Raw genomic sequence first — 18,545 nt, forward strand, 5'->3', positions numbered from 1 at the left:
AAAAAACAAGTTGATCATGAGGTTTCATAACCAGATACAAATGTGATCAACATATTATAAAATTCTGTTATAACAAAGAAAACATACCGTCCACCAATTCTTTTGGACAGGTAAAACTCTTAATAAAAACTAATATTCTTAGTAGCTAGTTTGTGTGTTATATCTGAAATTATGTAAGTATGATTCACAACAAGTCTAAAATCCATTTGCTTAATGACTTGTCTCTACTTAGTTAATAGTTTCCATTTATTTTCTTAAGAAAAACACCACAACACTGCAGACAACAATGTGTCAATCTGGCTGCCAGAAGCAGGAAAGGCAACGGATATAAAATTTTATTATTTCATGCCCCAACAGCAGCCAGAAGGACTTAATGAAATCACCCTTAGATTTACAATCTGAAATAGCTATTCAGCAGACAAATCTGGTTAAGCTGGATGTGCCCCCTGACCTCTCCACCCTTTGATCTGGGCACAGCAGGTGGGCTGTGCCCCCTCCTGTGAATCTCCCACTCTTCCGCCCATCTCCCAACCTTGATGTGCAGTACCCTGATCCTGTACAGGTGATTCTCAAGATCCTTATCACAAGCAGCTGTTGCCAACTGAGTGACAAACATCACTAGTGCGGGTCTAATGTTATCGCTATCGTACCACAGAAGAAAAACCCTCTATGCTTCCTGGTAAGTCTACTTGGCACTGCAGTGCTTGTCTTTCTTAAAACTTACCCCTCAAACGTGTTTGTGTGTCTGTGTGTGTGTGTGTGTGTCCCCAGAACCCCACAGTTATTAATTTCATTTTCCCAATAATTGGACAAAAGGCAATTCCGTAATGTCACGTTTTTAAATGCATTTTTAATCGGTACTCCTGAAACCATGTACAGCCATATTTACAGTATTTGTGAGTGACTAAATTACACTTAATTTTCTAAGACCTGGATTTAAGTATATATATATAACCCCTTCATTTAAACCCTGTAAAAAAGCTATACTTCTTCAGTTATAGCTAGAAAAGGCAGTGATTTCCTAAGTATAAATGGATAGAAAAAGATAAATATTACTCCTCACCCAATCAAAAAATATAATTAACAATTAACACTACCACTAGAAGATGCCAACGGTCAATCAATTCTCAGGATGTCTTCTGCGGTGAGGGGAAACCACGTGGCACTGCCAGGACTAAGCCCAAGCTGATGCAACCTGTTTCTCAGAGTTTGTTAGCCCAGACTCTGTGCCTGCGAACTGGCACGCCGTCACACTGGATCACAAATGGAGCACCCTCACGTCTACTTGGAAAGACCAGGTAAATACACCAAGAAGTGCTTCCAGAACACGCACATGGGGTCCAGAGGGCTGAACATGCAGCTCTCCGTTCATCTGTCTGTGTAAAGAGGAGACTACCAACATTATGCGAGATCAGCTGCCAGGTCACACAGAGCAGGAATTTTAGTGAACCTTCTTTTCCTAATGTGTAAGTGTATTTACTCATACTAGGTTAAAATAAAACAAAAACCTGCTCCTGTAGGTTTTACGATATGTATAACCATCCTTTATGCTTAGGGAGAAGGTTAGAAAAATCATTCTGACAAACGCAATGTGAAGTTTCACACACCAATTCATTCTGGATATTCTCACAAGAAAGAAAAATCTCAAGTCCCAGAAAAAGTCCTTGAGTGACTGGAACACTAGGAAAAAAAAAAAGGCATAAGAAACAGTTTTCTAATCATTAATTTTAAAGGTTGGTTCTGTGCCCTGAATAGAGCACAAAAATGGTGGGCGTTGTTACTTCAATGAGTGGAAGCCTAGCACAAGAAAGTATCCTGCCCACAGCTCAGTATCTGACAGCTAAACAGAACTATCCCCAATGAATAATCAAAACCACATGTGTCTAAATTCCAATAGGTAGTCTACTAGGTCAAGGGCATTCCTGTTCCATCAGCACCATCACACTAATAACCTTTCCTACAGAAACAGTTGCTGAAACAATCGTTTACTATGACAAAATGTAAAAGGCTGCCAGCTAAGCCCAACACCCCTTGTAACGCAAAGGTCAATTTAATATAATTTGAACACTAAAATAGCACACAGTACACAGGTAGAAAATAAAACAAGATTACAAAAGGGATGTGTTCATTTGATAGAGTTTCATTTTCCTATCTCATTATTTATCAGTACTTATCTTCATCTAATATGAATTCAATTAGTTCCGTAAGCATGTTCCATTATTCATGTGATAGCTCCAGCCTTGCTTATCCAACAGCTTATAAACTTTTAGCCTTCTTTGAAGTCACTTTATGGATTGCTAAATGGAAATCTTATAAAGAATGACTAACTAGGTGATGATAGAAGAGCTGAAAAATAAGAGCACAAAACACAGCTCTATATTTTCTACCGAGATTTTCCCTCATAAATCAGTTGGAGCCCTCTGACCTATAACAGGAGATTATCTTATCTCACTGGAGAACATTTCAGTCACAGCAAATTAGATTTAACAGTCAATGGATATGCTTGATATTTTAATCGTAAGAAAAATTTGTCATTTTCCATTAAAATAACTGCTCCTTCTGCAGAGACCCCATGTAACGGGAAACTGCAAACTAACTTTAAGATACAAAATGATGTGACAATAATCTTTTGAGGTGAGAGAGAGGGTGTACTTTGTTTAAAATCATTAACATTTCCACTATATTTCTTCCAGAAGACCCACTCCAAGACAGGGATAGCAAAAATCTCAGAAACAACAGTAAGGCTAGAAAATTGGTTTTTTCCTACATTTCAAATTCACGTTTCCCTTTATACCATGGCTTTCCCTGCACAAGTTTAGGCTTCCACTAACATTTACGCAACAATGACAAATTCTGCAGTCAGAGCTGCTGAGGCAGAACCATGAGCCTATATATAACTGCAATTACTCCCATGGGGCTCTACAGTAGATAAAAAGTCCACCTGTCTTAACTTGAATGGAAAGCTGGAGAATTAATCCCTTATCCTGAAGCTAGAACACGTGGATTATCAAAAAACTTTTAAAGATCTATTTGCTGATATTTCAGCATTTCAAGAAAAATGAAGCTGAATAACTACCCTAGATTTTAGTTGTAATTTATAAAACTATTTTGATATGGAAAATCAATATATCATTTTAAAAAATACACAACTGCTAGATCATGAAAAAAATTGCTGTTGCTACTAGGTTGCTAATCTAACAAATGAACCACACAATTTTACACCTACATATGAAGAAAAAGACAAAGAGTAGCTGCAGCATCAAAAACAGGCAAAGAGATAAACTAGTAATTGTCTAGCTCATTTGACAAATGTCACCTTTCCTTTGCCCAAGGCACAGAGAAATTATGCAGTACTTGCCAACAAACAGATGCAATAGCCCACTGTGTGGTTTTATTTTATTTTTCAATGGAAAAAGCACAGTTAGCTGGAAGATGTATTTCTATCTGGGAGTATTCAATTTCTCCTTAAGAGCAGAGGAGGGAGAGAAGACAGTTTGTTTTATTTATTTAATTTATTTCATAAGGCACTTTGAATAACTGTACTTTGCCAAAGTGTGTCTGTGTTCCAGAATCTCCGGCTATTCAAAAGCCATACTGGATTTAGTACTAAACAGATTTTTTCACAAGTTACTAAAACGGATGAAAATTGGCTTCTCCAAGAACAACTCCTCCTTTTGAGTTTTTACAGATGGAGTTTGGAAGGCCTACAGAGCCCTGCAATCTGAAAAACTGAGACAAAGGAAGAGGTAATGGGTTTATGTAGCAAGGCAGGAGTGAGACATCATGCAAAGCAACTCCAAGGTGTAATCATTAATTTTTCTTCTATACTCATAGTCAGGCTAACCAGTATTTGTGAAAACTGACAAGTATCTGTATTGAGATATTATCCTGTCCTCTACCAGGTCGCTTCCTACTTTTTAAATAAATAGATACCATAATTAGCATGCCAATGATTACCTAGTACAGATATTGGGCAGAAAGGTTCTTGATCAATATGAAAAATCTATACTATTTTAAGACTATTTCTTCCTAGGTATTACTTCAGTCCTGCCTATGCAGAATTCAAGGGTAATTATCAGAAACCCCTTTAACATAAGCATATGATGTGCAAACAAACGTACATGTTGACTTTTAAAATAATTGCTTATTCACTAACACATTGTACTGCAATTCTGTGCTTTATTTAGCAGTATAAAGGGCATTAAAAAAAAAAGTCTGTACCCAGGATGGTAAGGAAAAAAAAAAAAAAAAAAAAGGTCCTGCATATTCCATCTAGCTTCTCACGAAAAAAGTAACTTCTAAAATAACTTCACATTAACGCTGGAAAAAGGGGGAAGTTATATGTAGCATACTAGTCTAAATTTTAACACAGAGACACACAGAGGATCATTATTACATACATATGCCCTAGTGAAAGAATATGTTTGATCAATATTTCCAGAGAAATCACACATTTTTATGGACAATATAAGAACAAATATCCTGGTAATATGCATTACTTTATGTGGTGTAAAACTCAGCTTTATAAATTGTTATGCATCCTAAACACTAAGCTTAAATTTCCAAACACAGGTATCTAAAACAGGGCTACAAGTCAATTAACTTTCAAGGGCATTTGCAACTCCCACCAGTTCAACACTGCCTGCTAATTTAAGAGCCTACAAAAGAGGCAATGCTTTCTGGGCAGGAATAGCTCTTCCCACACGGAGCATATACACGTTGTTCAGACTTCCTGTGTAAAGGGGCACGTTAATAAGGACTAGGATTTTCATAGGGATCTAAATTAATAGCTTATGTTGTCCTCCAGATACTTTTGAGGAAAGTCATCAACTGTTTCACCAGTACTGGAAGCAAAAGCAAGTGTGCCATTTCCACTTTTAGAGTTTTTAAAAAGTCACATGAATTACTCTGAATTGTTTATAGTGAAGCTTTCTGTGAGGGCTGATTTTCTGCCAGCTTTGTGTTAACATTAACAGCAAGTTCCTTCTTTTCAGATCTTTTGAACATTAAAAAAATTACAATCTGTCTGCAAAAGCTTAGAAGAGAACTGTAACTGTCAACATTTTGGTTTAATATCGACTCTGTCTTTGTGAATAGAGTCAAACTAAGGCAGTAAACTGATTAAATGAAGCAAAAGGATGGAGAGGGGAACACAACGCGAGCTCGTCCTCGATTGCTGAACTGCAAACAGAAAGTATGCCCGAGGAGCACACCAAGGTATCAAGTAAAGACTCCCTTAAGAACTAACATTATCATGGATGCTTAACTTCAATTCTCTCAGCACTCCCAAATTAACAGGATTATTTCATTTTTAAGCATATGAATGAATGTATAATTGCTTGCAGAATTTGGCTCTAAATCATAAAACTATATATAGTTTCAGAAATGGTGAGAAAGACTTACCTCCATCAAACTTAAATGTATTCCAATGAGGTAGGGCATTGGGGCACTGCAAAGAGGAAAAAAAACCTAGCTTTACATTCTCATAACACTGGATTAACACATATGACTTATAAAATCAGCTACAGGAAAATACCGGGATACTGTATTAGACTTTATTTTAAAAAACAATATGTATATATAAAGAAACCACATGTGAACAAAATTTTATTCCATATTTGAAAGACTTTTTTTACTATGCAATATCCTTTCACTACTGCAAGAATTTAATTTTTCTTGACATCAGAATTTCTCAGTGACGAAGTTAAGACAAGTACATAAGGACAGCTATTAAGCATATCTGAAATACTGGGGTCTTATTTTTAAAAAAACAAAAAAACCATCTTATTACCGTTTTCAAAAAAACCCCCAGACTTTTAATAAAAGTATTCTTTAAAAAAAACTGATCCGGTTGTAGCATTAAGTGGTTAATTTAATGTATATGTATCACCCAGTGCTACAAGTTTTAATTCCTGTGAATATGGGTACAAACACATTTATGTTTACATTTATAAAATAAAAATGTTTAAAAAATTACTTTTGAAGATTCTGATGAACTCCAGAGTTAGTGGGATATACGCTGGTAGCGTTATTCCCTTCTGACTGCAAAACTTAAACAGACCAAGAGGCTCTTAGGCCAAATTTGTAGCCTGAAACACAGGTGTGATACTTCTGTTATCAAAACAGAATGCTAACATTTAAGAGAAAGACTGATCTTTTCTGTCTTCTTTTCCACGATGTTAGCAAACACCAACATGGACTATGTAACTCAAGAATCCTGAATGAAAGTTGTATCTTTGTGTATACAGTATTTCTAATATTAAGCTCATTACAGGACTCCCACTCAGCTAATCAGGGAAAGCTTATATTTGCACAGCTTATTAGAACACATCAAAGAGCATGCCAAAGCTGCTAATTGCAAATATGGCATATACTGCCTGTTAAACGGAAAGCACACAGACAGACACAACTTTTAAAATAGAGCCTCATTTCATTTTGGATACAGAAGCTCAAAGAGCTCATTTTCAAATTCAGATGAAAAAAATGAGAGAAATGTCACTGTACTGCCTTGGATTAAAATATCTTCCATATTGCTTTTATGCAATATGAGCCTACTGCTCAGTGAGAGTAGTGCTGAAAAAACTACTGAAAGACACCAGAACAGCAAAAATCACTGCTTTGCACTTTCAGGAGAAATAGCTTTTTTAAAAAACGTAGGTACTGATATGCATATCAATAATTTACCATGTTTCCTAATGTACCCCCTAAAACTGCTACTCTGTTGGATGCTGTACCAAGAGCTGGAAATATCCTCTATACTAGACATGCTACGTGAAAACACGTTTTTTCCTTCTGACATGAAACATGTAACTTCAAACTAAAGTGCCATTTATTGCATTACCTTGCAGCTTAGTGAACTGCCAAGGCTGGCAAGAATGCCCCCACCCAAGATTCACCCAACACAGCACCTTGTGACAGACAGCCCAGAGGGACTGTTAAATCAGAAACTAACTTGGTACAAACCCTGAAGGTTCTGCTTCCTTGGGAATTCCACAGATGAGAACCAGAACATACATCCAAGTTCTTGGATAGAAATTTTTAACATACAACATAATACACACTTATCACATATGGATTGCCACTCTACTGAGGAGTATTTTTATTTGTCATTTTACATGTTTTATTTGCAACAAACGTTATCTCTTTCACTCATATCTCTATTTCCAATGGCCATGTTCCAGGAGCAAGTTGTTTGATCCCAGTAATTTTATATTCAAAGAATAAACCACTGGTTTAGCTGCCAGCTGCACAAATGCTCAACTTCCCTGTGTGCCTGGCTGTGCTGCTCAAGACTCCTCCAGTATGCACTGAAATGAATGTGTTTCTAATTAAGTAGTTTCATGAACACGACAGCTTCAATCTCAAAAATACAAAGTCTGAACCGCGGCAGGAAGTCTTAAGACTGCAAATGTCTCATCTAGTGGAACCTTGGCTAATCTAATGAAAGGAAGCAGGAAGAGTGCAGTATTCCAGAAAACCAGCCATTTATTAACGTGTCCAAAAGTAGACTCTGTCACCAAGCACAGGAAAATCTGAACCTGTAAAAGTTAATTAACTGTATCACGTCCATCTTTCAATCCCCCAGTTTATCAACAAAAGAACAATAAGAATGCCTAAACCCTTAAAACCAAGCACCCCCAGTAAGATTTTAAGGAATTACCAAAAAGCTATGGCTTAAGATATATGGATCAGCTTTGGATGCAATGAATCATCTTTTCTATTTCCTAGCGACAGACACTACATGTAAAGGCAACACAGCGTATAAAGCTAATACAGGGATTGCATAAAGGCTGCAGTACCCCGACTTCTAACAGTGTTTTGAAAGCTGTTATTTCTTTAGACTTGTACTGCTAAACACGAAAGGGCTCCAGTCGGGTGCTTCACAGGCCATACAGTGCATACACTTGGACAGACTGGAGAAAGCAGGAGGAACAATTTGGTACCACAGAACCACAGAGAGTGGTTTTAGCATACCCACTGACAGGAAAAAAACAACTCTGGTTTCGTTGATCCATATGAAAACGGAAAGTGAGCAGCAGTAATTTGTTACAGTATAACGTGCTAGTTTTGCAAATATTTGTGTTAGTTTTACAAATAGTCAGAGAGATTTCCACTAGGGAATGAGGTAGAGCACAGAAGAAAACATGGGTATTTCTTTGAGAAACATTTAACACATGGGTGAAAAAACTGAATCACGGGGCACTGGGACATGGCACTGGTCAGAGAATGACAAGCAGAGCAGGTACGTGCTATGAAGGGCTCTGGAAGGTGAATAGCATGTTTGATGCAAAAGAGAATATGGGGAAAGTAGAAGGTAAATGAGGAAGGTTGACAAAACCATATGAAAATAATTATTTTAAGAATTTTTCAACACATATAAGCAATTGCTTGGCATACAGAAGCCAGAGGGAAAACACTGACTGGTCAGAGCTTGGGCAAAGACGTCTGGAGCTACACAGATGGCTGCAGCCATATTTCAGACATGAGCAGTAAAAACCCACACCATTTAGAAATGGATTAGATCTGAAGACTAACAAAGAATTTCACAAATTATGAGAATAAATTAAAAGAAATTTAACTCAGTTTTATTCACAAACGCTTGTAATGACTGAAAGACACTGAAGAGGAACAACAAATGGGAGGCACCTACAAACATCCCAGCAGAGAATCAAGGGAAACAAATGCAGGTTTCATCTTGTGTGAAAGGTGACAGGTTTGGAGAAAAGTGGATCTCTGATGCATATATGGAGCACTTGTTTTTGAAGGTGTGTGTGTGAAATTTATTTATTCAAAACTGCTTTAAAATAACCATTACTGTTAATCACCCAAATGTGGACCTGAAAGTTTTCTCCATGAATAACAAAACTCAAATTATCTGAGTAACTATGTTATCAAAATTCATTGTATCAGAAATGACATCACTGTTCAATGACACGTGAACAGCAAAGCAAATACAAAGATATGTTAAGGATAAGTCACCATGATAGCTCCTTACACTCCCAAAAGTTTAACTATGCAAACATCATAAATAACCTCAACAAAATATAGTTCTGGTAAAGAGTATAAATATTTCAAATAAAATCAACCAGAGAGATTATATTTTTCTGTAATCACTCCATCTGACTGAAAAGGAAACACACCTCAAAGTAATTGTTGAAGGTTCATCTCAGGCTTCATAAGTTGCTTTTGTCACCATTTTTCTTTATCTCGTGTTAATCATACACCATTACTGAAATACTCAGCTACCATCCTGTACAAGGGAATGTTGTGTTCCTCCTCTCCCCCATTCCGAACACACTACAATAGTTCAATAGCTCTTCCTAACTGCTACTCAGGTCCTGAGACATGAAACTCTCAAGCAGTTTTTAATATTTTATCAGGTTAGAAGTGTATTTCCAAGCCTTTCAAGCGAACTTCAGTAAGACACATTGCTTGTATAAACAGGAGAAACACTCCACCAACCTTTAATCCTTCTGGGACTCATGACAGCTTAAAGACTGCCCTTCAGACCAGTCTCTGCCTACTGCTTGACACTTCATCATTCCTGGGGCTTCTTACAACCACAACTACTAATTACTCAGAGTTGTTTGATGGCAGCCAATATCCATTAAGTGCAAAATTAAGAAGTATCAATTCCTACTGCGCATATTTACTGCTTAAACAAAATGCCTTCCTAAGTCTTTTGGAACAAAGAGAAAGGTTATTACTTCTCTTGTGCTACACTGGTTCCCAGTGCAATCAGCGTTATTTATAATCAAATGAGTTATATAGGTAAATATCAAATCATTAAAGTAGCAATGCATAAGCATGAATATGGATATTGTGGACTTAATGGCTATATATTGCCCATTTATTACAGTTGCATTTTTACAATTTCTTTAATTCGTTTCCTTAGGCTAACTAGAGACCTCTTAATTATGCTCCCAAGAGGTGGGCAACTACTAATTGGAAGAGAAGCAGGTGAAATAGAGGGACATTTCCTCTTAACTGAAAAAAACCACCACCTTTAAAAAATACTGCAATTCACCAGAAAAAGTAATGTAAAACCCAAGGATCTCAAAAAAGTTAACAGTTTACAGCCACACAGGGATTTGCACCATTTTGCTTCATTGTTACAGGAAAACTGATTAGATCACATTTACTAAGTTCATGTCTTGATGCACAAATACTGACTTGATGCGTCACTCTCACATCATTAGTACTTTACTCTCTAAGGTAGTCTCCCAATTTCTCTTCACATTACTCACTGAAATGCAACAGAATTCAATCAGAAATTTGTTGAGCTAATTGATGCAAATTAGAAACTTGACTGCATAAATTGGCATGATGTAGAAAACGTACAGCTAAGAAACCAGAAGAGCAACTACAAGAGCTTTTAGTGAGTACACAGATGTACCAGGCTAAATCAAAATGCCTACCAAGAGGCTCATGACGAAGGAATCATTGTTTCCAGAGCAGCAGGAGTACTTGCCCTCCAGTTACCCCCTCCACCTACTTAAAGGAGCATATTGAACTATATGCAGATTTAGAAAACAGGAGAAAGGGAGCTAAAAAAAACCCAACTCCTGGAGAAAGGGAAAACTGCACCAATAGAAACGTTTGTTCAGCAGCTGTGCCAGGGTGCTCTCAGAATATATTAATGTTGGCTGCTAAGCAGTCTATCTAATATAAAAGACTGTTTTAATCACCCTAGAAAATATACTGTTGCTTCTGGTAAAAGCCCACAGAATAACCCAAGTGACAATGCTCTGGGACTTAGAGAACGTACTAAGCTGTGTTACCAGGTCAGCAAAGACAGGCTTTTCTTACAGGCTAATTTTAAACACAGACACTGAGAGCAAAAAAGGAAGAAAACAGACACAGTGGGAGTGTTTTTATGCCACATGAAAAACAAACTGGAAGAAGCAGTTAGAAAATTAATAGATTGTTTCTTTCACATCAAGAAATGTTTAAATTCCCAACAACAAAATACATGGACAAGATCTGGCCAAATTTAAGTAGTTGTATGTGGTTAGCTACTGATGCTTGGTGGCAGTATCTCATTAACCAGTACTTTTGGCACCTGCTGGCAGGTACTTTTTTAAATTAGAAAAAAAAAAAAAACAAAACCACAAAAGACCCAAAAAACAACCAGCAGTGCTCCATAGGTTTCCTCTGTTGTTCTGTATTCAAAGGAACAAGCAATCATGCATTAAGGTGTGAAAACTAATGATAGGATTATCACCAGTTTCTCGTCTCCTCCACCCAAAATCTTTCCCTGGGCTGAAAATATATCGAAGAATGGTACCTAATTAAAAAAATAAAAATAAAGGATAGCACTCTTCCCCTTGCTCCCCCTCCCCACCCTCATTAATGTAAATGATAGGGATCAGATGATCAAAGTAATTCCAGATACATGTACAAGGTACTACACCATGATTATTGACTCAGCATCCCTTGTACAGAGAGCAAGCATATCAAGAACAAACATTTTGAAGACACAGGCTTTTGGCATTTTCAATTCTGTGGTGAAGTATGTGAATGACGAATGTAGGGGAACATAAATACTAAGTTTAAAAAAAATCATTTCAAGAGGGAAATGGAAAGAAAATTGTCTCCCTTATGCATTGTAAGTTAAAAAAAAATCAGCAAAGAGCAAACTGAAAAAATGAGAAACCACAGTGTTTTGAAAGTACTTGGTGTAAAATGTAAATAAAAGACAAAACGCTGTAGAAAAAAATGTGGAACAGATTCACATTGAGCATGTTTGTGGCAGAGTTGCTATTCACCTGCAACAATATCCAACCAACCACCTTTTCCTGGTGGGAAAGCGCACTTCTCTCAACAGCTAAAGGGAACTCTCCACACCAAGCCTGAAGTTTCTCTTACATGAAGATGGCTAAAAGGATCTTCAAGTGGTAGGAGGAGAGTTAGTTATTCTACCCGTTCGGTTCTCTGAAAAGAAAGCTATTCTATCTTTTTGTAGCTCTGGAAAGATCCAATGGGTGTTGTGACCCCTTCCCTTCCAAGGAAATAGAACCACCATGGAGTTGTCAGTGTATCAGTCGGGACCTTAGAAGTTTCCTTTATACAAAAAGTTTCCACCACAACTCAAACATTAAAAGCAAATAATCACAGGTGGATTATTTCTTCAAAAACTTTCAAAGATCACAAGTAACAGTCTATGTACCCTTCGTGATTTTCAAAAGAGAAGATTCAAAAAACATCACACAGAACAGTCAATAAATGGACAGTCAACTAAATGAACATGATATTCTATATTCATAAAAACTGAAGAATTCTCATTACTTTAAATTTTGTTTCCATTTCAGCTCTTTAAAATTCATATATCACATTTTCAAAAGAAATAACCAAGCAATAGTTTAAATTACACACTTTTATTTTAAATAATCTCAGGTCATTTCCCCCAAGAGATTAACACCAATACGCGGTAACACTACCTTAAAGCAGAGAGCACGGAACTGATTTCTCAGTCCTCCTAGGCAAAAATGATGTCTCTAAGTTCACATGGTTACAAAATAGATGGACTCTATTTTGAGAAATATATTTATGGCACATAAATTGTTGTTAAATTGACTTATTCAACAATTATAGTGTGTGTAGCTACCTCTCCAATTAAAGTTCATATCTGGCTAAGGTAATCAGTTGTTGTATTTGTGAGCATGTAATTGCAATCTGCCTAATAATTAAACATTTTTAAATCATACTTTTCACACACTAGCTGGCTCATTCATTATATGGACAGGGTGTTACACCATGAAAGAATTCATTCAGTAGAGCTCAGTGACTTGTGTCTTTATTTCCTTGGGTACACTGCCCAAGTGTTTGCTTTTTGCGCACTTCTGCTCCCAACTGTGGGATCTGGACTTTGCCCCTTTTAACATGTCTTTGTCAGAAAGTCGATGAAATCCTCATCTTCAAACCCAGCGTAAAAGCCTCTTGTGGTCCACATCGTTGTCCTGAAAACTCCTAGCAGCATGTACCTGAAGAAAAAGCTGGCAGCAGCAGCCTTCATGTGTTAATTACACATGCGAAGGCCATTATGCAGAGAAAGGGCACCTGCTGGCAGTGCAAATGACTAGAACTTGCCCTTCCTGTGAAGTGAGTAAATTGAACGTTCGTTTCTACAGGAGATAACAGTTTGCAGATCCCATTCTGTGTATCCTCGACATAGGCACACACTTAACATTTAAATCATCTGCAGAGGAACAAGCTTCCTTTAAATCTGCATGTTTCAGTTCCTAGCACTTCACTTAAAGTGAGTTATCCTGGCTGGTTCCTTGCTCTTGCTTAAATGCAGGGAAAGCGTCACACAGAACACTAGCCTTCTTAAAAAAAACTAGCCAACCTCCACACTAAGAGCTACACTTAAAATATGGTATCATATGATTCAGTAAGTTTAAGTTTGGGGTTTATTTTTTCTGAGGACTTTTTAAAATGCTAGGGGGCAGAGGGAGGCTGTTTCTATGTTTCCAAACCATCTCCAAAAGCACATTAAGCACCACTCTCCCACAAGCATTTCTGCTACACGGGGAGCCCCGAAAGCCAGCCAGCAGGGCTTGCCAGGAACGACAAAGGCATTGAGTCCCTCACCCTTTTCCATCTCCTTCATCACCTGACTGTGTGACCATGCAGCAGCAGGTCCATGTTTTCCTTGTGCTCTCCTTTTGCTTCCAAGCCTGTAAAAGCCTCTCGTTACCCTTTACATCCCTCAAACTCCAGCCAAGCTTTGGCCTCACTATTTCCGTCCCTGCATGCTCAAGCAATAAATCCAAGCTCTCTAACAGGGCTTGAAAGTTTAACTTCTCTAGGCAGCCTAAGATAAGGCCACTCATTTTGGGCAAAATTCATCTCCCTGTTGCGTACACAGAGGGAAGAAAAAAAACCCACCTGCAAGTCACACAAACTGAGCATGTGCAGCATGCCTGATAACAGAAAGAGCAGCATCTTAAACCTCCTCTTTGTTAGTTACTCAGAGTGCTCATCCACTATTCCTGTGCACAGCAAATGGGAGAGGTGATGTTACGGCTGAGCAGGTTAAACTGACTCTGCACTAAAAAAAAAAAGTTACAACTGTGAGACTTTTTTGAGGGGTGCTGTAGGCAGGCTTCTGAACCATCAGCCACAGAGCCCGAGGCATACGCTAAGGACACGCTAACCTGCAGACCCCTACAGTGAGTATGAGGCTTCTTATACCACCTGGACAGTGTGGAATCATAGAGCAGGCTGGAAGGAACCTCAGGACGGCAGCTTCTCCAAGCTCCTGGTCGAAACAGGGCCAGCTTTGTCATTATATGAGGTTGTGCATGGGCTGTGCCAAAATTTGTCACATCACAATAACGAGTAAGTTTTTGAAAGGTTTACATTCATTCCCCTAAATAAGGTAAATAGCATGTTCTAAACACACACTGGTAATAAAAGATCACTGCAGGAAAATGAATAGCTTTCCCCCATCCCCAAGAGAAGTTCAGGGAAGCAGAAAAAAGAGAGTATCTTCTCCACTGTATTCTCTTCTGTTGGAGTCTTAATTCAAATTTTAACATTTAACACAGATATGCTGAAAAGAGATTTTAATTATACAATATCGAAGTTGTAGCATTCCGTATTAAGAGTATTTCAACATACTGCTAGACCATTATATCTTGCCATGAAAATAAATTTTTTACTTACTAGGTCAGTTGCTTCCTTAATATGCTGATATATTTTTAGAGTAACAGTTGCATCATAAGAGGACTTAAGACTTGCTATACAGAAATGTGAAAACTGTTGTGAATGTAAGTGATATATATACATATATGTAATATATATATACATACACACATAAATATAGCCTTACCAACAGTAGTCCAATAGATGTGGGGGCAGAACAGGAATGTAAACATGCTGCCAGAACATCGGGTAGAGCATAGCTGCAGACCCATGAATGCAGGCAGTTAACTGAAAAACATATTAAAACAGAATCATAAATAAAAGAAAAACCAAGCTTAGAAAGGTAAAGTTAGCACAAAAAACCCTATCCATTCTGCTCTCATATCAACATTCTTTATTAGCAAATATACAACGTTCTTGTTAAAAAAAAAAAAAAAAAAAAGGTATTGGTGGGTGAAGGATGACTGCTTTATGGTGGTTGTCATTTGACTGACTTTGTAAACAGCTGAGAACGTGATTCATTCAACAAAGAAAACCTGAGAAAAACCCTCAGTGTTCTACAAAGCAACAGAAACATGGAAATGAAAACACAATGAGAACTAAAAAATAGTAAAGGCAAATCCCCCAATCCTGGTAATTACCATTCATTAAATACCATAAAGCTGCACTGAAATTATAACAGAAATTGAAAAAAATGTGGCATATGTTTCTTAAGAATATGTCATACTAAACTCACTGGCTAGATTTTTATTATTTAAAAGGGATTTTTATCTAATTGCCTTTCACCAAATCATTGGATCCTATGAATTTCTCAGTTATATTGTTAAAAACTCATTCAGAATAGTTTTGCTGTTAGCAGGTACTGAATGGAAAAGATCACAAACAGCAAACGTAAGTGCCAGTCAAGCCATGGGGAGAATCATCACAGAGCTTTGGAGGAAATTATGTCTCTCAATCTTATTTCAAATGATAATTAATAATTTGGAAAAGAAAATAAGCAGGATATTTGTCACATTCACTAAGGATATTAAAATGGAGAAGGTGGCAATCCTCAATAAGAAATCTCAGTCAAAACTATAGTCAAAATACCACAAAATACACACACACACGCACTTGGAAAAACAGAAAATAAATAAATCCAAACACTGATACAAAGAGACACATACAAGGAAAGGACTGAGAGGTGACAGGCAATCACATCCACCCTGACAGTGTTTTGCAGTTTAGAGTGTCTTTTAATCTCAAATGATACCCAGCACAACTACTACGTGTTTCACTTGTGAGAGCCATTTTGAAAACGATACTCAACAAAAGCCTACCAGTTATTTGAAGATACAATGAAATCGAGCATATAATGCTTGTCTGGACAATAGGAAGGAGGGAGAACACTGCTTACAAATGCCAAAAAGACAAATTCTGAAGGACTGAGGTCCTTGTGGTGGCCCTGAAGTTGTGTGAGATGAAACTAAGCAAAGGCAAATGGTGACATTAATCCTAATTCAGTTAGATGTGGTGTAACCTTAAAAAAAAATAAATAATGACCCTCATTATTATTAATTTCCATTAAGACAGACTACTGAATTATACACCTCTTCATAGGGAACCCACGACTGAGAAAGAAAATGGTCTAGAAGAGCTAATACAGTCTCTTAAGGCTCCATGTCAGGGAAAATCATCTCTAACTCTGGATGTAGTTTGGCTTACTTTCAATGCCAAAGCCTTTATGTAATTCCAATTCTGTTTCTCTAAGTAATAGAACCTGGTTTTCTGATTAAAATGCAGGTCATTAGGCAAGAAGATGGAAGACAGGCACATATTTCATGTGCTATTTTTAAGCCTCTGAACAATACAGATCTGGGTAAGCAATGAGAATACACCAAGGGAACATGGAATTTTTTGGAGAATTACTGTGCTTTGCAGCGCGGTTCAGATAAGAACCACGGTGAGGTATGAGCTTTGCAAGCAGGTGTTTTTCAAAAACAGAAAAGTGCCTATAAAGATGAACCAAAATATACTTCGCAATTTACAGCTCAAAATAGCCAGAGATTTAAAAAACCTGTTTAGAGCCCAAGACCCAGTGTGCCGGGTGTAAACCCATACAGGACTTTAATGACAAAAATATCAGACATAAACTCCTCCAGTTTGAAAAGCCAGAATTTTAAGCTATACTTTGTACCTAGTTGAGAGATATCATTATTGTGGCTAATACATATGAATAATCTGTCTGTTTAATAATGCTTTTGAGTTCAAATCACTCTATCACCTAATCAAGGAAAACCTTAGACAAAGAATGGCCTACTAAGCCAGATCAAAACCCCCTTGCCTCCCAGTATTCTGCCCAACAGTGGTCAACAAATTATTAAAACCACTGATTAAAACATTCATCAATAAAACTGGTATTTCCCACTTTCTCCATTACCACCACCAGCTTGCAGCTAACATTTTGTGTGTCAATGAATTCAAATAAATACATTAAAAAATGCTGCCCCATCCATTCATTTTGAGCCTGTTTCCTCACAGTTTTTAATGTGTGCTCTGAGTTTCGAGCATTTTGAGACAATAAACAAGAAAAGTATCTCCTACTTATCTTCTAAGAGACATACATGATTTTCTCTATTTCTATCAAGTTCTCTACTTAGCCTGGTAAAGATACTGGTGGATCCTACTCTGCTTTCCATAATTGAGAGATTATTTTCTTTATTTACTTGCTCTTGTTACACTTCTCTATACTTTTCATTCTTTTACTTTATCATTTTTTATCTGGAGTAGATAAGAACTCGTGCTCAATGTGGGCAAGCCATGAACTTATCTAGTGGTACTACGCCTTCTTTTTTGTTCTCTCTCTCTTCATAATAATTTTTCTTGGCTTCTAAGCCTTCAACTGAGTAATAAGATGGCATTTTCATAGATCGATGGATCTCTCTTTTAAAAAACCTCCACTTTCTCTTTCAGAGTGGTAATAATCACTTGAGTTATTCAGACCCTGATTGCTTACATGGTTAGAAGCGTTTTCTCCCATAAGCATTATTTTACATTTATCCATGCTATGCAACAAAATTACTGCTACTTTTTTTCTCCTTTTTAAAAATAATTTTTCACGAGGACATTGAACAGCTTCCAGAGTAGAACACTGTTGGACTGCTTAGCAACTTCCAGAATTAGAAAAACCATAAACTTTTCTCAACTTTCTCCCCCTCAACATTTTAGCCAGTTGTTTACCCTCAAGACCACCAAACTGTCCCATGCCATGAAAATTTCTTGAACAGCTTTGAAGAATTCAACATAGTTCAATCTTATCTAGATATTTAACAATTGTTAAGATTTGAGGCATGGATTTCTTTTGCGTATTTACTCTTCCCCAGCAGCCTTTGCTTCTGCCTTCACTTGTTCTAGTTCTGATAGTGACAGGTTTCAACTTTCTTCATAAAACTATGGCTCAAAGAACTGTAGTTTCTTTAAGGGAGAATGCTAGTACACCCAGTTTTCAACTCCAAATAGAAATTTCTGTAACCAGATCATATCATCCTTCAGACTTGTATTTCTTCTTGTGTTTCTTTTTCCAGAATCCATTTTGATCTTACTTTCTTCAGACTTCAGCAGCTGCATCGTGGTGTGCAGCAATGAAGCTTCTCTTCACTGAGCTGCTCACTGCTGCACAGTCATCCCACTTACCAGGGCTGCAAACAAAATCTGTTTGCACCCCTGATTTCTGTCTTGTCTATCATGTCCATCTCTTGGCCTACATTCTTTACCAGTTCTCTACCATATTGAACCACAGATAATCTGGCCAAAAATTTTGTTTAATTACTGACATTCATCTGCACAAATAGTACCGGTTCATCTCCATTCATCTTAACACCCACTCCAGCATCTCCACAATTTCATTAAACTGTCTC

The 18,545-nt window shown here is 37.3% G+C and overlaps 1 protein-coding gene across 6 annotated transcripts in view; it reads right to left on the bottom strand.

Moving 5' to 3' along the window:
* Positions 1-18,545, bottom strand: part of DENND1A (DENN domain containing 1A) — a 219,133-nt gene that overhangs the window by 96,184 nt on the left and 104,404 nt on the right. For all 6 annotated transcript variants that reach the window (XM_037400409.1, XM_037400407.1, XM_037400406.1 and 3 more), the window contains exons 10-11: positions 14,837-14,937; positions 5,404-5,449 (exon numbers count right to left, since the gene is read on the bottom strand). In XM_037400409.1, coding sequence (XP_037256306.1) covers positions 5,404-5,449; positions 14,837-14,937 — 147 coding nt within the window. The remainder of the gene's footprint in view (positions 1-5,403; positions 5,450-14,836; positions 14,938-18,545) is intronic.

This window comes from Falco rusticolus, chromosome 9, assembly GCF_015220075.1.
Source record: "Falco rusticolus isolate bFalRus1 chromosome 9, bFalRus1.pri, whole genome shotgun sequence".
In the NCBI taxonomy this organism is placed as follows: Eukaryota; Metazoa; Chordata; class Aves; order Falconiformes; family Falconidae; genus Falco; species Falco rusticolus.